This window comes from Rhipicephalus microplus, chromosome 4, assembly GCF_043290135.1.
Source record: "Rhipicephalus microplus isolate Deutch F79 chromosome 4, USDA_Rmic, whole genome shotgun sequence".
Lineage (NCBI taxonomy): Eukaryota > Metazoa > Arthropoda > Arachnida > Ixodida > Ixodidae > Rhipicephalus > Rhipicephalus microplus.
Window position 1 is genome coordinate 76710119 of NC_134703.1, and position 23470 is coordinate 76733588.

The 23470-nt window shown below is 49.2% G+C and overlaps 2 protein-coding genes across 5 annotated transcripts in view; one reads left to right on the forward strand and one right to left on the reverse strand.

The window, feature by feature from the left end:
- Epp (Ecdysteroid phosphate phosphatase) overlaps positions 1-622 on the reverse strand; it is a 42294-nt gene extending 41672 nt beyond the window's left edge. For 2 of the 3 annotated variants that reach the window (XM_037423187.2, XM_037423186.2), the window contains exon 1: positions 311-622. In XM_037423187.2, coding sequence (XP_037279084.2) covers positions 311-414 — 104 coding nt within the window. In that variant the 5' untranslated portion in view covers positions 415-622. Of the gene's footprint in view, positions 1-139; positions 290-310 lie in introns of those variants that run through there. The other variant, XM_075892975.1, reaches the window with a different exon arrangement.
- Positions 623-759: 137 nt separating this feature from the next.
- Polr2H (DNA-directed RNA polymerases I, II, and III subunit Rpb8) overlaps positions 760-23470 on the forward strand; it is a 145408-nt gene continuing 122697 nt past the window's right edge. Inside the window, exon 1 of one of the 2 annotated variants that reach the window (XM_037423185.2) lies at positions 760-889. In XM_037423185.2, coding sequence (XP_037279082.1) covers positions 817-889 — 73 coding nt within the window. In that variant the 5' untranslated portion in view covers positions 760-816. Of the gene's footprint in view, positions 890-1271; positions 1327-23470 lie in introns of those variants that run through there. The other variant, XM_075892976.1, reaches the window with a different exon arrangement.

A 23470-nucleotide genomic window follows, 5' to 3' on the forward strand; every position in this document is an offset into this window, starting at 1 on the left:
GATGACGAATCAGCTCCCGTGAAACAAGACAAGCACACGCACAGGAAGCGACAGCAATACACGCTCGGTAAAAACCAGAGTTCAAGGACTTAGGAAGCGTTATACGCCGACGAGCTTCCTCTGCAAAAAAGTCGCCTACGAGACGAGGGGCAAACGCTCCAGTTAGTCACACAGGCGCACGTTCACAGGTCCTTGACTCGTGAGACGCGCCTCGATGACTTCACCGCTGCCAATTCAAATGCTCGGCCTTTCATGGCGCCACCGACTGAGGCCCCGGTTAGAGCACGCTACGTGACGGATCGACACTCACGCTCTGTGCTTCGGAAATCCCATTTGCAGCAGAACCTGAAGTGGGGACAGGTGTTGCTTGTGCGGCCTACTGCTGACATTTCGGCGTGGAGGAGGCGAAGCCATTCGACGCTTGTCACATCGTCTCGCGCTGTTCAAAACGGTCACAATTCGAAAGCGCACGAGTCACTTCGCGATCCGCTAAGTGCCGATACGCGGGCTCATAGCGGCTGCAACAGAAAAAAAAAAAAAACTTAATTAGAAACACGGGCGATAACGCCCTGCCGCAATAAAACGAAAAAGCTCGAGCCCACTTTGCTTTTTTGGATCGAGTGTACTCGAGCCGACTTCCGTTTCCTGTGATTAAATATATCTCCAACATTCGTGAAAAGTCTATCGCACGCAAACGTAAATTTAAAAATGTATTTATACTAAAACCTTGTACAAATGAGCGTTTCATTTGTTTTTGTTGAAATAGTTCTGCGACGTTTTGAGTCCTCTTCCACGCGGGGCGCCAGTGTATTCAAAATGGCGGGTGTTTTATTCGAGGACATTTTCGACGTAAAAGACATCGATCCCGAAGGAAAAAAGTTCGACAGAGGTAAGAACAAAGCTTCTGTGGCAGTGCGAATGAACAATTTCTCGTTCACGTACAACACTTTTGATTTTGAGTGTCAGAGGGTACTTCATTACGCAGAACCACGTGAAGCGCACGCCGGCAAATGAATGGCTCTCGTGCTGCCTTTCCAGCTGCGCGATTCACTATTCTAGCTTTTTTCTTCGCTCTGCAACTCGCCCAATTATGTAGTTGCTGAAACGATTAATCAGGCAGCCCCGTGCTGCATTTGTTTGCATGCACGCAGCTCGATAAAGCGACGTGTGTGTTGTGCTACACGCAGTCACGCTGTTCGATATCCACTACGTTTTGCTACAGGCCGGTAAAATAAGGATGCCCGTAGTGTCAACGTCGATTGTGTGCGCGAACCGAAACTGATTCTATGGCAAGGTCCCCTCAACTATATCCAACCCATGTAAATGGTAAGCCTGTCGAATATTTTCAAACGGGAAATCATATGCTTAGTAAGATAACTTGTAGTACTTCGTTCTAAAAAGGCACTAAACGTATGCAAGCATGCGTTAAGCCTACGAGGTTAGATGAACGCACGAAAGGGAGACAGAAAGTTACGTGGGCTGATGAGGCTAAAACGTTCGCAGGTATAACGTCGCAGCAGAAAGCTCAAGACCGGATTGATTGGCGCACCATGAAGGAGGCCTTTGCCCTGCAATGGGCGTAGTCAGGCTGATGATGATGATGTCACGAATATAGCGCAGCATATGGCTTTCTAGATTCTTCGAAGCATCCGTATCTCTCCCACTTTGGCAGGTTTCCATTTCGTGACACGGCCTACACGAAGCGAAGAGCATTTTGTGCTTCGACTGCGTCGATATGGGCCCGGAACATCGATCAGCCTGCAGCGCTTTCTTTCTTTTGAGATGGCTGATTTTTTTCTCCCGTTTGTTGTTTTAGTTTCATCTGCATTCAGATATACGTCGTCATGCATTCCTTGCTCTTTGTGAACAACTCGTCGCGTGCTAGCTTATGTTATTTGCTGACGGCGCTTCCTTGGCAGTCGCGCAAACATGGAGGAGGGGGGGGGGGGGGCATGCGCGGGAGCGCCAGCCGCGAGCTTGGCCCGCTGTGGGCCACTTACTTGTTTATTGTGGGCCTGTATCAGCTGATGCTGTTGGCACGCTGCGGCACTTCAACTAAGCTGGCCACCATACTTCAACCATTCTTTTCAAAAGACATTCTCCCCCCCCCCTTGTTTTTCGTTTCCCTGACGCAATTCGCGCACCTTTCAATGACACTCCAGTGCAGCGTTGTCCATGTTCGAGCGACATACAAACCAGGCTTTAAAGCAGGTAAATTTGGAGTATCCCTCACAGCGAGCCTCATAATCATATTGGGATTTTGGCTCGTAAAACCCAAGCAATTCGTAGTATGAGCTGTTTTCATAGAAACATATGCGCATACCTTCGATTTTATTATCATTATTTTTATAACGCAACAACGTACCGGCTGCTGCGCCCACCAATGCCTTTCAGTGTTAAATTTTACTCGCGGAATAGGAAGGGTAACAAGGAAGCAAAAGATGGCGCTTGGATTGAAGGAAAATGTCTTCTCAGCGAGCCGCCTTTCCATAACCATAATGACTAGTACAAACTGTTGATCCCCGATACTTTCGTCGTTTTATTTGACGCTTGGTTTGTTTCTTACGATTTTACACGCAAAAAGGAAAAAAGTGCTTGAAGAGTACGCAAATAAACCTCGTATGGGTGTTGGTGGCTGCGAAAGGGTGGGGAAACGGAAGAAAAGGGCGAAAGTGTGGGTGATATTTCTTTTCCTCGCGGCGCGCGCGTGTGTGTATGCGCGCCGGGAAAGGACGAATGGTTACGTAAGCGTTGCAAGTCCCGGGGAGGGGGAAGAAAAAGGAGGGTGAGGGTGGTGCGCGAAAGTGTTTTTCCCGGTGACGACACGACGTGGCGAGGAGAGAGAGAGGGGTTGTGGCGCAAGAGAGCGTACGCGCGCAATGGTGCGGAGGAGGAGGGGAAGGCGCTCCAATGATACGGCGCATTCTCAGTCGCGCCAAGCTCCGTCGGAAAACTCCCCGGCTCGGCGCGCGAGTCTTCGAGGAATGACGCAGTTAGTTTGGGCCCGAGTCCTCGGCGCGAAGGGCGCTCCGTCGACTGCGCTCCTGGCTCACCGTGTGACAGACATGGCCGATCGACTGCGACCTTGGTGAGTTTCGTAGTTTTTATTAACGTGCGAGACGCGATAACGAAAAAAAAAGCGAGCAGGAAAACGAGTGCAAATACATAAAATGCGGAAAAAAAATCGCATTTTCATTTTTATTGAGGGCTTCAAATGACACGCGGTGGTGGATCAAAGAAGAAACAGAAAACAGCGCAATCTCTGAAAATTTCGGTTGCAATGTACGTCTTTCGACGTCTGGCAACGGCAGAAGAAAGGAAATATCCGCTACATTCGCGCGCGCGCGTGCAAAAATATCGTGCGAACCACGTTTGATATCATACGTGTGTTTATATCCCTACACTTCGGCCGCGCCGATAAAGCCGGCCTGCTCCGCTCGACGGCTGTTATCTCGAGTAAAGATTATTCCGTACGCGAGCTTCACGTAGGCTAGCGCCATGGAGGGGGAATGGTTTTTATCGTCAGGTGCAGTTGTGAAGAGTAGCAGGCGGCTGTGTCCACGTAGCGCGCTTTTCGCCATCGAGCGCTCGCTTCGAATGAATCACCCGCGCCTTGAATGTCAAAACAAAAAAAAGTAACATTATGCAACAGTTTTCCTGTGTTTATTCGCGCTTTTTCGATTGCCCTGTGCGCGGAAAGTGCTTGCTTCATTTCGCGAGATGTCCTTGAAAAAAAAAAAAAAGAGAGAAGGCAAGCCACTTGCGGGCATTCTCTATTTGACCACCTTGCTCGCGTTCTCGGGGTTGGTTCAGCCTTTTTCTTTTTCACTTTCCCGCGAGCGCATGTAATCTCGTTAGCAGCACCTGCCTGTGCCTCGCGCGATGCACGCTTGGCTTCTTTTTTGGAAAAAAAGCGAAATCTCCTGCCTTATTTCAGTTTTTCTTTTTGTTAGCGTGGTTCCACATCACGCATTGTTTTCGCGCGTTTCCATCGTGCTTCCTCGGAACGCGAAGGTTTTCAAATCGGGCCACTCCCTCGCTGCAGCGGCAGCAGCGTAGCGTTCGCCTCCCGCTTGTTGCTGCCACGTCGAAGGTATTTGCTTCTACCGCACTTATTGTTTTTTTTTTCATTTCACGTTTCCTGCGCTCTGTGCTAACGCGCACCTGACGAACAAACGTTAGCGCGCCGACCTTAGTGACAGCAGCGAGAGCTTTCTTCTTCATTTCTTTCTCGCCCTTCCCGAGAACACACACATACACAGTCGTTCCCAAATGGACGGATGCGAGCAGCGGCGTATGCGTTATAGAGAGAGTGTAGCGTGGCTTTTCCCTCACGAAAATACCGCTGATGCTGCTGTTATTTGGGCGATCGATTTTTTTTTTTTTATCCGTAAGTTTCCGCGATGTCCGTCGATCGCAGCGCTACCGCGCGGCCGTGGATCTATTCGGGAGCATCGCCAAATCGGTCGAGAGCTCTTTATTTCTGCGATCTTTTTTTTTTCTTTTCTCGGGCGCGCGCGCGCGCCCCCCTCCGCCATCGACATTTTTTTTTTTCAAGGTCAAGTTCGTCTCCTCATTCATAGTGCGCGCGCTGTGGCGGCAAAGCTGCAAGCGGCCCTTTTTCACGCCATTTCCCTCGTCGCCGCTTGCAGTTGTGGCGCGGAGTGTACCTGTTCTCTAGGCGCTACGGCCAGGCTAGCGGCTGTTCCCTTCTCTCTCTTAACCGTACCAGCCCATTCCAGCCTCAGAGGAGGGCTTCTGCGAATGGGTCACTGTTTTTATTAGTTATTTCGCTGACGCATCGAATGATAATCGTAATGATAAAATAGCGAAAGTGTGAGAGTGAGGGAGAATCTGGGTGTGAAGTGATGATGGCGATGGTCTTTTATGACATATCCTTTGAAATGTAAATAGAGGGCTGGTATTCACGTTTGTTATAGACAGTTGTTACATCATTTATTACAGTTGACCATTTTTCTTCTGGCTACTAATACATTTCTTTTTCGCCACACGTCTTGATGGTGATGATGATATCCGTCATCCACTAAAATTTTCTTTTTCTGTGCTGTACTGTTGCCGAAGCTCGTAATGCCTCCGGTTCCGCTTATCTATTACTGCCATTCATTCGTTCGTTCATTCAATCACTATTGCGGTAAACGTCAGCTTGTCTAGTGCTGAAACTGGGAATGCTCTCTCGGGGCCCTGTCTATCGAGAGAGGCAGTTGCTTCGTCCTAATGATGCCCCTACCGCTTCCAGCAGTGACCTTGAAAAGAGGCACCAGATTCGATTGCTGTGCTTGGACGGCTTGACTTCAGCGGGGAAGCTGCTTCCCGCAGTTAAAAACGTGCATAGCTTCTGTTTGTAGCATACGTGTTTGCCAGGGCACTGCTAAAGCGACAGGACTTGCCCTTCACTTCTCTCTCTCTTCCCCTTTAATCCCCTCACCCCTTCCCCCAGTGCAGGGTAGCAAACTGGACGTGCGTCTGGTTGACCTCCCTGCCTTTCATTTCTTCCCTAATTGATCGAAAGGGTCTAAATTAATTTAGTATGTCGACGGCGTATGTTGGCATAATGTAACTCAATATATCGATGGCGCCTGTCGCTGTTTACGTAACACGTAATAGGTCTATAGTGCGGTTCGAATCGCTGCGTTCGTGACAGCATGTCGTTCGAGTAGCGTTTAGGCTTTAAAATGGAAGACATAATTGAACGACAGAAAAGGAGGAAAAATTGTTGTGGCACGTTTAAGGCAGCTTTTTTTCGGGCTGAGGCCGGGTCGCTTATCAACGCTTTTTGAATTTTGATTTGAATTTTTTCTTCAACAAGGTTGCGATCACCACTGGGGGGGGGGGGGGAGTTGCATTGAGCAGTTAGCGTTTTGCACAAGCCAGTAATGATCTTTGCGGGAAGGTAGTGTGATATGGATAAAAGCAGGTATTTCTGACGTCCCTGTTATTGTTTGCCATGTGAGCTGCTTTGTGCTGACATCGATGACCGGTCGCACTTAAGATGGAGAGATAAAAACAACTCTATATCGTCTCCTCTGTGTCCTTGTATCGCGAGCTTTAAATTTTTCCGCGCGGTACTCTTTTTCACGTCTGGAACGCGTTGCAACATACGGCACATCGTGGCCACCAGATGTCGCGGTAGTCGAGTTCGTGTTATTGCCGACTCGCGGTGGCTCTTCTTACGCAACACGTGCTCGGGTGGATCGAGTTGGCTTCCTCTTCCCTTTCTCTCCCTCCCCACTACTTCCCGCGTGTCGTCACAGGACGTGAAGCTGATATCTGGCAGCTGCTGTAAACAAAAAACAGGTATCACGTGCTCCTGTTTAGAAACCCTGAATAACCCGTAGCGGTAGAGTGTACTTGTAACCGGCGAGTGGGTGCATTGAGCTGTTTGCAGCCTTAGCGGTGACTCCGTATAGACTATTTTGCCTAAAGACATATGGAGCCGCCATCTCGGGGTGTTGAGTTCATAATTTCTTGTTTCTGTATATAGCAACACCGTGTATATACACCGTGTGCACCAATCCTAGCAACGTGAAATAATAATAAGGCCAGAATACACCGTGTGCACCAACCCAAACGCTTTCTTGCGTATGCGTCTACGTAGGACTGTTCGTTTAGTAAACACAAAAGTTTACAGGCCAATCTGGTGGCACTTGACCCATCTGTTAAGTAGTGTATAGGCGTCTTTGTTCCGTCACTCTTTGCAAGAACCGCCTTATAAATCTCTGTTTTCTCGCGTTTTCATTTACTTTACAGTGAAGTTGTGTATGGTTAGACTGCGTGAAAATGTAGTGGGCCTGTGAGTGCGCAAGAACCAGGATGGTAATACCTGAAGAAGAAGAATCGGGGCGGAGACGCTTCATACTATATCATACGCGACGTTGAAGAGTCTAACCGCCTGCACTTGTTTCTCATCGGCTTTTGTGAACTTATATATAGCCAGTGATCAGGAGAGTAAATGGAAGAGAGGGGTTCGAACCCGCTACCGAAGTTTCTCGTTTTTAATTAACGTGTATACATACACGCACACACACAAACACACGCAAGGACATACATAAAGTATGGTTGAAACCAACGAAAAAAATTCTGGCTACGCCCCTGCCAGGCATGATATGAACCGCAGCATGAATCACTGTTCATACAATTTTTGGGATGTTCTTAATATAATCGAAGCCAGGGATCGCCAGAGGCAGAGGGAAGGAGGTCAAACCGTGGGGGAAGTGGTTGGGGGAAGAGTAAGGAAAAAAAAATTGTGGCGTACTGACAATAATGTGCGAAACTAAAATATAAGTTTTGTTTATTTAAATTGGACTGAAAATCTACTTTGTTTAATACCGAAATAGCGTCTTTACACTCGGACAAGGACGTTTCAGGGGAGATAGCTACTTTGCAGTGCAAATATAAATTGACAAATGTAGGTATAGGGATTCTGACTTCGCGCTGGACGCCTCATAGTAATGTCCCGCGGGTTGCTGACCACTAGTTTAAGATAACTTCACCAAATGCAAATCTCAAAGCGCGCATTTCTCAAATGCGGTGATAGAAAAAAAAAACTACAACAAAAGACAACTCAATAGACCTCATCTCGCGGTAAACACCAGTGCCGAAAATTTCGGCTTCGCTGGTTAACCATGAAGCACTTTGTTGCACAAATAAACCATCCGAGTTCTTGGGCGGTGGTCTAAATTTCACAGTCCTCCTTATGGTGGCACCGGTATCTATTGGACGTACTGTATGATAGGCCTAACGGGATGAGCGAAGCCTTCTAGGATGAACGAAGCAAGGACAAGGAGGCAGGAGCGCTGCTGTATCTCATATCTTTTGTTATCGCTTCGCAAGCCCGAGGTTTTATTACTGCCTCATTAATATGTTGAAGCGGCGATTCTAAGGGAAGCTTATAACAGGCGCGTGACATTGCTTGTTCAACGACATCTAAACACGTTGTAGGCCGTTCTCTTGCAACATCAGCAGAGTATATCGAACGAGTGAACGTTTACACTGCGTCTTCTGAGGAAACTTTTTCCGTAAGCTATACATGCTCTGTGAGAAATTGCACGAAGTGTCACACAGGGTTTTTTATTTTTTTTTCACAAATCATGTACCGCTTTTAAACACGTCCTCCCATTTGGAACGGTCGTCATTTGCTAACCTGGTATCACAGTTTGGAAAAGTTGGACAAAGTATTTATGGGATATCTTGATTTCACAGTAAAGGTGGTAGATATTATATTAATAAAGGCACATTGATCTCGTGAAAGCAGCAAATATAATTATCATGATGTCGTGATGTTGTCGCTTAAAAACCGACATGGATTTCTTCCTAGTAACGAAGCTCGGGAAATTATTAAAGACCTCCTCACGAAATCACCGAACCACTCAAGACAACGCGAGTGATGATTCTACACCCCTGGCCCCTTTTTTCGCAACGGTATTAAAGTACTACAGAGGAAATAGGTAGCTGTATCCACGTCCTCATGGCAAGCTCAGTGCTGCGGAGGCAGCAGCGCTAAGAAAAATACAGACTAACACTTACATAAACCTGCACACTCTTCACCTGATATATGCCCGTGGTGTGGAGCCACCCCAACACTCTTTCACATCACGTGGGAGTGTGCGGATCACGACGAAGAACACGACACGACTGGCACGTGGGAGGAATGGGAGGCGCTGCTGTCTAGCCCAGCCCTAGTGGATCAGCTGCGACTGATCCACAGAGCTGAACGGATGGCTCGCGCCAGTGGGGCCCTGGAATATTGGGGCACCACCCTGCCGGACAGACTTTGCTCTCCACCCCGTATATTCCTCGGGGCACTGGAGTTATAGCCTGTCTGGATTATGTATATAATAAAGTTTTCTACTACTACTACATTGGCGAACAGTTCCTTTCCTTTTTTTTTTCTTTCGGGCGATTTCGAAAGTCGTACCCTCGAATTTTACGAAAAAGAGAGTAGCTATGTCACATGAGTACTCGGTTAAGTGGGTCTCCTTGAAGAGAAAGAAAAAAGAGAACCCCGAGAACAGAAGTGAGCACATTTTCGGCAGCTGGCGTTAGTCCCCGTTCGTTTACTCGGCGTTCAAAGAACGAGAGGCCAAAAAAGGACCCCCCCCCCTTTCCCTCACCATCCGAAGGCAGACAATCGCGAGTCCTTTCGGTGTGTTTCGACACCGGCGCGGGCCAGCCGCTCACGTGCATGTGGCGAAATGTATACATGGAATCGCGAAGTGCATGTGGCGAAATGTATACATGGAATCGTGGAGCGACATATCGAGAGAACGCGGCTGGTGTGCGTAGCCCGTTGCGTCATCACCAGCAGCGTGGTTGTGTAACGGACGAGTTCGGAGGAGGAGGATGCACACGCGTGCAGAGGAAGAAAGAGCCCCGTGTTGTCGTCGTTGCATAGCTTTTGCGAGGACATGTGTATAACTGCGGTCGTGGCGGCGGGAAAAAAAAATGAAAGGATTACCCTGCGGTGCGTAGTGGTGGGATTATATCTTTCCCTCCTATACCGTGTCTACATTAATTATGTGTACCGCTGCAAAAGATGCTGTTGTGGGAAGTTCTGTCTCTTTCAACGTGCCTGGCATTCTTCGAATCGCTTTTCCTGTCTTGCATGACTGTCGGAAAGCAAGCGGCAGCATTATTTACGAAACATATAAGGCGTTATTACACACACACGCGCACGCACGCGCGCACACACACACACACACACACATATATATATATATATATATATATGAGATCTAACAGACAGTAATGCCAGGGAATGTACAGGGGAAGTTATTAGAACCAATGAAATGTAAATAAGAAGAAAGAAAAGTGGATGAAAAAATAAGCAGCCGTGAGCAGGACCTGCTCACGGCTGGTTATTTTTTCTTCCACTTTTCTTTCTTCTTATTTACATTCCATTGGTTCTAATAACCTCCCCTACACATTCCTTGGCATTACTGTCTGTTAGATCCCATTAATATTGTGTCAAAACACGGAAAAACGAGCCCTTAGGTATACACTTCTTTCTCCTATATATATATATATATATATATATATATATATATATATATATATATATATATATATATATATATATATATATATATATATATATATATATATATATATATATAGTGTACTGTTGAGAGTGTGTATGTGTCTGAGCGTTTCTTTTTTCAATTTTTCTGAGTAAGGATTGCCTTTTCTGGCTGTGATAACCGTATTGCCGTCCAGGAATTGGGGACACTAACAGTGAAAGGCGGTATAGTCTACCAAGAATACATCCTTGGTTGTAGAATTCGCAAGTGTAAACTTCCCTTTCGAAAATTGTGCGCATCCCTGGGGGCGTTTTTTTTACGAAGCACACCCTCCTACACTGTGCAAAATGGAAAACAATATGCCTTGCTTGAAAACAGACGAAGAAGCGCACTGGACGTTTCACTGGTAGTTTTCGTGCAAGGGTTGAGTTTAGGTTTAACGCCATGTATACATCGCGGCTGACGTGCTACGATGGCGTTGAAGGAGTATACTGACACTAATTTCGAAGATTGTGGGAATGTTGCTCGAAGTATGAACATCTGTTTCGGGAACCCTAGAAATAGTGCTGGGGTGCCTGGGAGTGCAGCACATATACTTCAAACACGGTTACCTTAAAGAAAAAAGTCACTTTCGGTTTCGATGTCAAGGGTGTGGCTTCTCCGTGACGTGCCATGGCAGCGTGACGTCACGGGAACACAGCGATTCGCGATGTATTAGCAGCACGTGTGCCATCTGTTCGCGGTACACGTAAACAGGAATGAGTGTATACATTGCCCCAGCAACAGGCATTTTCGCGATTCAGGCTGCCTGCGGGGCGCAGAGTACGCAAGCTAGGTGTAACTGACTTGACTCGTCGGGATAATGTCAGTTGCGGCGGAGCTAGTCTGCTGCTGCGTAGCGGCGAAAGCTTCGAAATCCAAAAGAAAATATCTTTATATACGTGCTGGCAGACTCTGGTGTGTAAAGTGTGTCAACACTGCATACGGAGGAAATGGAAAAAATGTCCCACAGGAAATGTTGTGTGTAGCACTGAATACTGTGACGTGCACGTAAAGCACTTAATACTGAGACGTAAACATGCACTGACATTGCACAGTACACGGCCTCTATACCATTCTGCCTCCGTCGAAATGCGGCCGGGATTCGATCCCGCGACCTTCGGGTCAGCACTCGAGCGCTTAACTAATGTTTGTCGAAAGGATTTGTAGCGCCTTTGAATGAAGTTGTGCGACTCGTACATTAGTGGCAGCACGAGCTACCCCCCTTACCGCCGCGTATTTTCCGACCGTGTTTCTTCCTTCCTGTAAGGTAAGCAATGTCTACGCATCTATTACCCGGTATTGTGTTAGAGCCGTTATGGTTCTCAACTGATCTCTGTTGCGGCGGCCGCAGTTTCGATGGAGGCGAAAATGCTCGAGACCCGCGCACCCAGATTTTGAGTTGCGCCTCAGAGAACCCCGTGGGTGGTCGAAATTTCCGGAGCCCTCCACTACGGCGTATCTCGGATTTATATTGGTGGTTTTGGAACGTTCAACTCGAAGAAGAAAGCCCCTTGATTCTCACCTCTGTTTGTTCCGTCGCCCTGCTGCTGCGCGGCTACGCTCACACATGCGAACGGCAGGCGTTGCTCTTCGCCTCGTTCGAAATCAACTCTGTGTGCACTGCCGCGTTGTTCAACTATATGTTGTTGAACGGCACTGTTTTTTTGCCATCGCTGTAGCGCGCACAAACGTGGTTCGGCGTGTGCACAGCCGTTATCGTCGGAGGTTCGGTGACGTGCGCGGTTTTTGTTTTTTGTATTTTTTCGTAACCCTTCCGTGAGCTGCTATGTGCGTGGTCGCATTAACAGCGACACAGACAACGGGTGCAGGCGCACTCGTCTCTGCGCCTTGGCGACAACGCGAACGCTCGTCTTTGAGGCGTGTTCAGCGGCGTTGTTTTTTTTTTTTTTTTGCTTGGTCCAGACTCGCGCGGTGTTTTCGCCGTGTTGCGAAAGGTTTCCTCTTCGGAGAGTATCGAGTTCTTAGCGTCCCCCTAATGTGCTTTGCGCATTCTTTCTCTGTCGCCGTTGCGGCGAGTTATTTACTCGACTTTAGGCTGGCGTCTGTTCTGACCGACTGCCCCTCCCGTATTTAAAGAATGAAGGGAGGTATTTTTTTTTTTTGAAATACAAGTGGCCCAAGGCAACGTATATAGTGAACGAAATTAGCTCAATAAGCGAGTTGTTTTTATTACTGAATAATGTTTAGCCTAAGATACCGGCACTGACGCACAGAGAACAGACTTGGAGGATATTAGATACTACAGAACTTAAAAACCACTTAGCGTGCGACGGAACGAAAAAGGATAGACGTAACGTTGAGAGGTAAGAGAAGAGCACACGGGTAGCCGATATTCTCGTAGCCATTAAGAGAGAGAGGGGAAGGCTGAGCTTGTGATAGAATGCATACTCAGGGAATGCAGCCGAAGGTAGCGAAAAGTTTGGAGAGGGGATGAAATTGATAAATCGGCGATTATTGAGGGGGACCTTCATTCTAGTGAACGTTACACCCGTCCCCAAGAAAAAAAAAAGAGAAAAGGAGTATGTGTGACTCCTTTGGGGTAGTATTGACCTGCCACGTATACGAATCTCTTGAGAGAGTCAAGTTGACTCTCTTGTGGGGTCACATGACTCTTCGAAGAGAGTACAGTGACCCCCAAAAAGAGCTGATGTGCCTGTTTAAGAGAGTCGTATACAATACATAGCAAGTCAGTACTACCCTTGGGGAGTTAAGGGACTCTCTTCTTTAGCGTGTAGGCTATCTCCTAGTTCACTTCTCCTTCGCCCTGCAGTGGACAAAAGTTAGGCTGATAATATTGATGGAAGTAACGCCATTAGCTCCGCCTCCACTGCACTCTGACACTGCGTTGTCTGTGTCATCATTTCACAGACAAACTTTCATACAGCATCATTTCACCGAATGCAGCGTGGTCGAAATGGGGCACATTTGCAAGAGTCCACCTACATTTTGTTCGCATGGTCATGCTATAGCCGTTTTACTGTGCGGCACTGCCTGATTGATAATGTGGCTGTTTGAGAAAGTTGGTAGCGGCAACTGTGTTGCGGTGTTTCCACATTACCGGATATCGACCGTATATTTACCTTGGAAGCCGCTTCACTCAGGGTTGCTGCCTTTTCGAAACCCTAGCGACTTATTTAATTGATGATGGAGGAATTGATGGGGCTCTTTTTTTAATACCCAGCGATAGTGTGCTTTACGCAAAAATTGAACTGGTGTGTGCGTACTCGGCAGACATTTATATCGTAGTTGTGAGGGGCGAGTGTGGGTTTTAAGGCACGTTCACACCGAGCGCGGATCCGGAAAGCGGACGCGGATTATCCGCAAAAGCGGGAAACCCGTGGCTACTTCTCGGGATCGCGCCAGGATTGATTTTTCCCATGTGGAAAAGTTGGCCGCTTTGGCCGCAGCCAATCAGCGCCCGAGACGCGCGCGCGCGGTATCGGGTAATGCCGCAAGCTGGCGACATGCCCACCGTGGATTGGTGGATGCCCGCGGCAGAGTGGGGAGAAGGCAACGCGACCGGTCTGAACAGCCGCGCGCGCTCGCTTGCCTCGCGGCTTCGAAAATTCGCTTGCGTGCTCCGCGCTTGGTGAGTTCACACTTGGCCTCGAAGGGAGGCGAAAGCGGCAAAACTCGCCTGAAATTCACTCGCTTCACCGCCTAAGCGGCTGGAAAACCACGCCGCGAGGCCGGAACGAAAAAAAGTCAGTCCGAGACTGATTTTTCCGTCACGTGGTGCGTTCGCTCGTGTTGTTTCTGCTGACGTATCTCCCGAAACGTTTGAAAAGGTACAAAAAAAGCAAGCAAAATCGAATTAATTCCTTAAGTAGCGGCGGCAGCGGTGGCGGTAGCATCGCTCAAGGGCAGAATTTCCGACGCGCGCAATCGGGAATTTCCGGCCGTGCTGCCGCTTTCGCTTCACTTCTCAAGCATAATTGTGGCTTCAGTGTGATATCTAAAAACGGTTGCTTCAAAACCCAGGCGTTGCCGTGTGTAAACGGCGTATACCGTTTTGTATTAGGTAGTGCAGTTGTGAGCATGGTCGTCGGCATGCTATTGCGTTGGGGGGGGGGGGGGGGGTAAAACCCGTGTTGTATCGAAGCTAGGGGAGGTGGTGTGGACCGGTGATGTGACTTGGGTGGGGGGCAAGTGCCCCCTAGCACCCCCCCCCCCCTCCCTGCTGACGCCCAGGGTCGTGAACACTTTCAGAAAGCACACGCAGTTGGCAAGCGCAAACGTGTTCACATAACACCAAGTGCTCAGGCGGAAAGATATTCCTTCCGACATATGCGCGCCACTTTCATGTTAGTACATTACAGCCAGTCATTAATTAAACACGACTTCGATGCGTCTTCCCTCTAATATCACCGCACGGGCGCATTCGAACCGCCACACTGGGCGATTCGTCCGCGGAGTCGCGCGTAAGGCCACGGCCGACATTCGCCACGCCTCGTGCAAACAAGGGCTCCGCCTCGCAGCGCTAACCCGTGGCGATCCATACGGAGTGGCGGCTTCGCGCTGTATGCTCAGTTGCAAGCTTTCGTGTCTGATAGAATTTACGCGTACCTTCCATTTTCCTTCGGTCTGGGGTGCTATTCTCGGCTCTACCGAATTACCGAATTCAGCCGTATTTTCACGTTGTCCATGTTGGGTCAGTGCTAGCGACATTAACGGGGCGGAATGCGACATGGCGGCGGAGCAGTGTAATGGCGGGAATAATGGCGGCAAAGCAATGTGTAGAAAGCCCAGATGGTCCAAATTTCCGGTACCCTCTACCAGTGGCGTAGCTAGAGAGTGGACACGCCGAGCCTGTGTCCTCCTCCCTCCGTCCCCCGAAAATTTCTTTCGCCATCGCATACAGAGCACAAAATAACATTTTTAATGAGGTCCCCCCTCCCCCCGAAAAAGAAAATTCTGCCTACGCACCTTCCTAATCACATCGCAGTTTTGGAACGTTAAATACCAACAATTATTATTATGGGAATAACACTGCTCGGCGCTGCAGTGGCTTTCAGATATTTTCCCCAGCCTCATTCTTGCCACATCTTCTTCGTGCTCTTTCTTTCTTTCTCTCCCCATCATCACCCCTCCCCCTTCGCCGCACATACACTTCATGGCAATCTTTAGAACGCTGTTCTGCTAAATCCAGCCGCAGGGTTAACTGACTTGCACGTGCTCGGAATTTCGGTTGTTGATGTTTGTTGAGATGATTGACGAGAAAATTTAACAAAGAAATAACAACGTTGACGCGCACACACGCGCAGCCCAGCTGAACGGCGATACGTCTACCGCTGCCGTGCCGAATATCCTATCCCTGCTGCCGTGCGCGGGCAGAACGGCGCGAGTGGAGTTCGCTTAACGAGATCGATAAGTTATTTCTCCCTCTACCTCTCTTTCGCCAGGGAGGCCTACCGCTGTCTGCCTATACACTCGCGTCGACGTGCGAAACTGGCGTGATGGCGGCAGTTTCGCGCGGCTTTTGTTTTCTATCGCTTGCACGTGCTGTCACTCAGATATATGACGTCGTTAATTCAAACATTGGAAATGAATAGTAGCAGGGGTAACTCTTGTTCCTTGTGATTTTCACTTCCTAAGCGGCTGCTTTCGTTGCTGCTCTCATCTGTGCATGTGTGTGTGGATGCCAGAGAGAGAGAGAGAGAGAGAGAGAGATGGATAGCGCGTGGTTGCTGGATTCCATCTCAATAATGAGGTGATCGCCAATCAGGAAAGCGAACGCAACTGTGCCTACTGCTCGGAATATGTGTATACATCCGCGTCATCCGCCTGCTGTCGAGGCGCTGCATGCACAGGTGCTTTGCCGAGCTCTTGCGGTTGTGAAGGGAGACACAGAGAGCGCCAGAAATGTCAAATACAAAACTCTTGTCGAAACGAGGCGCTATTTCTTCCTTTCGTACCGCGCCCTGCATGAGCGCCCTTCAGAACGCTGCACGGCTTTAGCAAAACCTATCCAATACGGCCACTCCCATCCAAATCACCCAGTGGAATTGTCGGGGCTTTAAGGCTCACACTAAGCGCGCCAACCTCCGGCTTTTCCTCGCAGCATTTCAAAACCTTCCTGCTGTGGTAGCCCTCCAGGAGCCAGGGAGTGCTGCCACACTCACAAACTATACTACGTTTCAGCAGGACCCTTTATCTTGCATCTGCGTGCACAAAAATTATACGGCCAACCTAGTTGATCTCGACCTTAAGCCAGCTTTCTCGTACGTGATGGTGACACTCCTTCCGCTGCGTAAACAGGACCCGCCACTGCACGTGCTAAACATTTATTGCTCACCGAAACTAAGCAACATTACATTCGCAGACCTTTTTAGCCGCGCTTTAAAGGCTGCGGGCAGGGACCCTCTGGTGATTGTGGGTGATTTCAATGCCCCCAGCACACTCTGGGGGTATGCACGTGAAGAGAAACGTGGACGTAAATTGGCGGAACTTATGTCCACGCTGGGCCTAACTCTTCACACCGACCCTGCCTACCCAACTCGCGTGGGTAACTCCGTGACCCGGGACACATGTCCGGACCTTACCCTCACAAAAAACATTCAGTATGCGGATTGGGTCAACACTGAAGAGACCCTCGGCAGCGACCACTGCATACTCAACACCACCATTCGCACCTACCCTTTGGCAAGACCCTACGGAGAGGCAAAATTACCCGATTACACGAAGTTTCGGCAAATATACGCCAATTCGACACCCATTGAGGAGCAAGGATACCATGCTTGGTCCCAGCAACTGGTTTCCTCATTACGCTCCACAGAAACACAAATTAAACTCTCCGAGGCGACTCCGGCGGTGGATAACCATCTCCTTCACCTCTGGGAGGCCCGGCGCAGCCTCGTCCGCCGATGGCGCCGGCAAAAACACAACCGAAAGCTCAAAATTCGCATCGCTGAGCTCACCCAGCGAGCAGCAGAGTACGCGGCCCAGCTCGCTGACTCTAACTGGGTGGACCGTTGCAACACGGCCGCTCGACAAATGTCCAGCCGGAGTACCTGGCGCCTCTTCCGCGCCTTGATTGATCCGACCCAAACTCGAACAGAGACACAAAAGCATCTGCAACGAGCATTTCACAGCTTCGACGGAGACACAGCCAAATTGGCATGTAAACTCCGAGACCAATATCTATGCACTCAGCAGGACTCCCAAGGGCCGGCGTACTCGTATGCAGGTACCGAGAACGCGGAGCTGGATCAACTGTTCCAGTTACACGACCTGAAGGCAGCCCTAGCAAAAATGAGGCGAGGAACGGCGCCGGGAAGGGATAAAATTACCGTGAAATTACTTGCCAATCTTCCTGACTCGGCCTACACCATGCTCCTTGCCTACATCAATTCCATTTGGATCGGGAAAACAAGCCTACCAATTGAGTGGAAGACCGCCCTGGTCACCTTCATACCCAAAGCGGGCAAAGCCATTAACACGGACAACCTCCGCCCCATCTCCCTTACTTCTTGTGTGGGAAAATTAATGGAGACGATGGTGCGCGACAGGTTGTCCGCGTTCCTGGAGAGCAAAAATGCATTTGCAGACACCATGTTCGGGTTCCGCCCACACCGGTCCGCGCAAGATGTCTTGCTTCAGCTCGACCATGAGATCCTCGATCCAGTCGAGTATCCCCTGAATGACAAAGTTGTGCTCGCTTTGGATTTGAAGGGGGCCTTTGATAACGTGACCCACGAAATTATTCTAACACATCTCTCACAGGTGGATTGCGGCCAAAACACTTTCAACTATATTAAACAATTCCTCACTGACCGACAATCATACATTCGGATTCAGGACATTGAACACGGCCCTTACCGATTAGGCACGAGAGGGACTCCGCAGGGAGCGGTCCTCTCGCCCCTCCTATTCAATGTGGCAATGATGAGACTCCCCGCTCAGCTGGCGAAAGTCGAAGGCATACAGCATGCGCTGTACGCCGACGACATCACCATATGGGCGTCACACGGCTCGGCAGGAGACATGGAGGCAAGCCTGCAGCAAGCGGCGGACATCGTGGATGACTATGCCCGTCGCTGCGGCCTTCAGTGCTCCCCGTCCAAATCGGAATTCGTGCACATACGCCCCTCACCAAAGTGCACCGCAAAGATCGACCTCTCCCTTCACAGCGGACCAATACCCGAACGCGATGAGATTAGAGTACTGGGGCTTTTTATACACAAAAATCGCAGAGCAGACACAACATTGGCCAAATTGCGTAAGGTGGGGGACCAGGTGGGCCGGATGGTCCGCCGGGTTTCCAACAAGCGCGGGGGGTTACGATGCAAAGATGCCTTGCGGCTGGCGCATGCATTCGTAACCAGCCGAGTCCTGTACTCGGCTCCATACCTCCACCTACGCAAATCCGACGAGAATGCACTCGAAGTCATTCTCCGCAAAATCTACAAGCGCGCCCTCGACCTTCCTGTCAGCACCTCTAACCAGCGCCTTTTGGGCTTGGGAATGGTGAACACCTTCAAGGAGCTGAGAGAGGCGCACTTGACAAACCAATATACTAGACTCTCTAAAACACCGTCGGGTCGCCGCCTCCTTGCCCGGCTACACATCAATCACTCAATACACACGGAAGAGCGCGTACGGATTCCAGAAGTTTGGCGATACTCCTTGCACGTGCGCCCTCTTCCGGCTAACATGACCCGAGACGACTACACTGGCCGACGCCTCGCGCGGGCGGAAGCCTTGGCTCGACACTACGGCCACAAATTCGGGGTATTCTACGTGGACGCCTCCGGCCCGCACCACGGTGGTTGGTATACGGCTGCGGTCGTCCACGAAAACACCGTTGTAAACGGACTCACATTCCGTGCACATAACATTACGCACGCGGAGGAGATCGCCATCGCACTAGCCGCCGCAGATCAGGACTCGAGGGTCATAATCACCGACTCAAGGGGTGCCTGTCGCAATATTGAACAGGGATACATTCCGTACCGTGCTTATAAAATACTGCAGAACAGCAGCTACCTAGGTGCCCCCGCGCACCGAACGATCATATGGGCTCCGGCTCACACGGGCCTCGATGGTAATGAGACGGCCGATGCCGCTGCCCGCGCGCTCACTCTCCGGGCACCATCCTCGTCCCCTACCGATCCGGAACTCGAACCCAATCCTGCCTACACCTTTAAGGAGATCACACAATTTTATCAATCCGGCCATAACGTCTATCCTAAACCCTGTAAGGGCCTCACGAAGGCGGAGGAGCGAATCCTCCTTCGCCTTTATACTAAAACTCTATTGTGCCCGGCAATCATAAAACACTTTGACCCCGCTTGCACGGGGAAGTGCCCACATTGTGAGGAAAGTTCCTCTGACATTTTCCACATGGTGTGGGCATGCCAAAAAACCCCAAATCTTACCCCACTACCCAACCCTTCGCGGGAGGACTGGGAGGCAGCCCTGCTCGGCTGCTCTGACCTGACGGCCCAACGGGCCCTGGTCGAGCGTGCCCGGGCCGCGGCCAACGCCAATGGGCTCCCGTAAGAGGGAGCCCACCTAGTGTTTGTACGGGGCGGCCCCTTAAGGACCGTTCCCACACTCCCTGTAAATAACATCTGTAAATAAATGTTTTTCAGCAGTTTAGCAAAACCTGCAGCGTGCGCGCGCGAGAGCGAGAGGAATTGCCCTTCACCCTCTCCTTTTATTGACGTCAGCCGCGTTGGCAGCGGTCCGCTAGGGGAGGCTGGCGCGAGGCTGCGGCGGCAGCCGCTGGAGGAGCCTAGTATTTTGTTGTTTGCGCGTTGACCTTGAACTTGAAATGCAGTGGTAGCGGCGCAGCGCATCTCGGGACTGGGTGACGCATGCGCAGTGGCCTAAATGGCCTCTCTCTCTCTCTCCCTGTTTCTCTTCATTCGCTTCTGCTTTCGCTCCACCCTTTCCTTGCCGCCCTCGGACGCAGCGCAGTCGCCTGGCAACAGCACACTTGGCTGCCTCCTGCCAGGACTTTTTTTTTCATTTTCTTCTGTTTCACCCTTTCGCTTTGCTGTCCTCTCCTCCTCTAGTCGCCGCCTAAGTTCGGCAGCTTGGGTGCTTCGTTCTTTCCTGATGCTTTGTTTTTCTTCCCATCCCTCGCGATTGCGACTTAGCTTAGAATCGCTTCCTCGTCACAGCACGCGCATCCGCGCACGCAATAGTGCGTACGTTTTGAACTATATAGGTAGTTTGTTGCCAAACAAAGTGCGTGACCTTGGCCATATGGCATTTTCCACTGTGATGATTTGTCACTGGCGCAGTAATCCTGCAAAGCGCGCTGTATACCGCTGGGCGAAAACGCTCCGCGCAGCTTGCGAATTAATGTGCGCGGAGAGAAGCATAGGCGTATGTTGCCCTCCTACCAAGCGTATACGTTGTTCGGGCTTCCTGCAAACCGGGTATCGTTTCATGGCCGAATTGAACGCGGCAATGGCTCCTTTTTTTACTGTAATATTCTGGACTGCGACTCGTGGCAGAACGCCCGTCTGCACTGTTACATATATTACAATTTGATGCATTGTCGCCGATCCCGGTGAACTCTTTCCGTCATCTGTAAGTCGCATCTCCCTTTGATGAGCATTCAAAGTCATTTAAATGTTAAGCGCTGTAGGAGCGTAATAAACGTCCTGTTTCTTTTCTGTCCGTGTGAAGTCTCGTCGGACGGACATCTTAGGAACAGAAATTTGTGTGAAGTTTCGGAGCGCTTTTTAAACGCCGTCTCCTTTTGTCGATGACCGCCAAGATTTTTGAACCAAACGTGAACAGTGATCGAGTTCCTGACCCAAGTTTCGTCGATGTGTAGTCCCCCTAAACTATCTTCTCACTTCGTATAGAAAACCCTACGCACTCGATTGTATTCAGCGACCATTCAGCGCGTGCGAAGAACAAAAACGCCTGACGGGTGTATTTGCGGTCGACGTTTTATCTTCTCACTTGTTTACGGTACCCAACGTGTTCATGCCGCAATCGCGAGCTGTGTATGCGTGTGCCGATTTGTTGCCGCTTACTGTGAGTTGTTTCTCAGCTTGATTCGTGTCCTCACGCTGTTGCTTTTGCCTTTAATTAATATGTTTTACAATACTCCTAAATGCTCCAGAATGGGTATTATTACATTGGGTAACAGGCACATCAATTAAAGCGATGGACGACTGCACAATGCACGACGAGATTACACAAGATATCGAAAGCGTGCTTACATGAACAAAGAAAAAAGATACACTTCAACAATGAAGATTAGAGGATAGAGAATGTTGCTTAATGCAAACATACATAAAGGGCACGAACAAGTACAGTCTACAATTGAAAAAAAAAACATAAAGCGTTTGCATGATTCAAAGTGTAAGATTTGGAACTGACCAATAAATACGATACAGCGTGTACAAAGGCCGCGGAAATCGCGTCGCGTCCCCCCTTCCCATCGCTCTTCTTTGGTTTATTTCGCTATTTTTCGTTCACAAAGTTGTTTTATTTTCTGACTTTGAGCCAAATATTCACTACATGGCTGCGATCGCGTGCACAACACCGGTGACCTTTTATTCGAGTAGACTTGCCTCGCAACTGAACTGCGTCGCCGCATTTTCATCACTTTCGGCGGAAGGAAGGGTGTGTAGTCGCGGCGCAGTCGGGTAAGTGCGTGCCTCGGAACGGATGCCGACGTCTGTGGCAATGATCGACGGGTGAATCTGCCCCGATTTTATGGCGACAGTATCCGTCGTATCTTCTCCTCTGTCGGAGATATATATTAAAAAATGAAAAAGACGGGCAAAGCCGGCCTATATCGGGCCTTTAGCTCTGCATATAAGGACAGCTGAGTGCAGGAAATAATGAATGCTGCCGACACTTTGACGGAAAAACTCCACTGGGTAATTTAGAAGTTCGAACAAAATCAGGTAGACAGCCAACACGTAACACACGTATATTAACTATTTGTTTGTGTCTTTTAATGTCTTTGTCTATTTAGCACTTTCTTGGTAATTATTAATGGAATACCAAAACACGCCTGTATTGCCACACTGGGTGATTTATATTTAAACGTGCAGGTACATTAGGCGTACAGTAATTTTTATATATATACCAAGCCTAACCAGTTTCCCTGGCAAGCATGGAATCATACAAATTTAGAAGTTGACGTTATGTAAACTCCTGTTGCTTTTGACCCTGCCGTACAGAAAATAGTGATATCAAAACATATTACTACATTGTATTACACACGCGTACGATTCGCCCCACCTTTTGCGATTCAGTTTAAACGGGTACTTAAAGGGATTTACCAATGTATGCTCTCACGTGTATAACACCTACGCGTGAAAAATTGAAAAATTTCGGTGCCCGGGGGGGTGGGGGGAGGTGGAGGGGCGTATGGAACTCCAGCTCCGTCAGCTGAGTTTGCCAATGTCCCTCGCGCAGGGCGATCATTACGGGCGATGGTCCCATCAACCACTCGAACCTTTCGGGCCCGTCATTACTTGAAACGAAACAGATCTGGCGAGCTCGAGGTTCGTGCCGCCTACGCGAGCGTCTCTCTCTATGCTGTATATTCGATTGCTCTATAGCACATCAGTTGCCTGTCACCGAGAGCGTGCACGGGTCGAGGCGCATTCCTGCGGCGTTTGGTCATTGTTTTCAGCAGCAGCAGGTGCGCATCCGGCGCCGAGGTTTGCTCTGTCGCGTACGCGTGGAGAGATGATCGCTCGGCTGATGATGCGACACGCGGTGTTCCTTGTAACAGCACCACGTAATGAGCATCGGGAACAATGCTTCGCTGCCGCCCCTGATCTGTTTTCCATGTTGCGTTCGTTCAAACATATATCCGCTGGGAGAGATAGATAGATAGATAGATAGATAGATAGATAGATAGATAGATAGATAGATAGATAGATAGATAGATAGATAGATAGATAGATAGATAGATAGATAGATAGATAGATAGATAGATAGATAGATAGATAGATAGATAGATAGATAGATAGATAGATAGATAGATAGATAGATAGATAGATAGATAGATAGATAGATAGATAGATAGATAGATAGAGTGGGTATGATGTGCAGTGTTGAATTGAAAGCGTTTGCTTGAGTTTTAATCGGTTGGATGGTTTTGTTTGATGTTATTACTGCTCAGGTCGGTGAGCTTTAAAGCGAAGTCTTTATTTTTAGTTCGGGGCAATATGAGATAAGTTGTATCAGTTGCGGTGAACCATACGATATAGCGCCCGGCTGTTGAGGAATCCGGAACCTGATTAGTAAGCGTCCGTTCGATTCATTGCCTGCTGATTGATACCTAAGGACGCGTGCTTTACCTGAATCGTTCGCAAATTCTTGGGCATTTTTGTCCTCGTCTGCGCTTCAAACGGTCACACAATGAGAGAACACGTATCGGA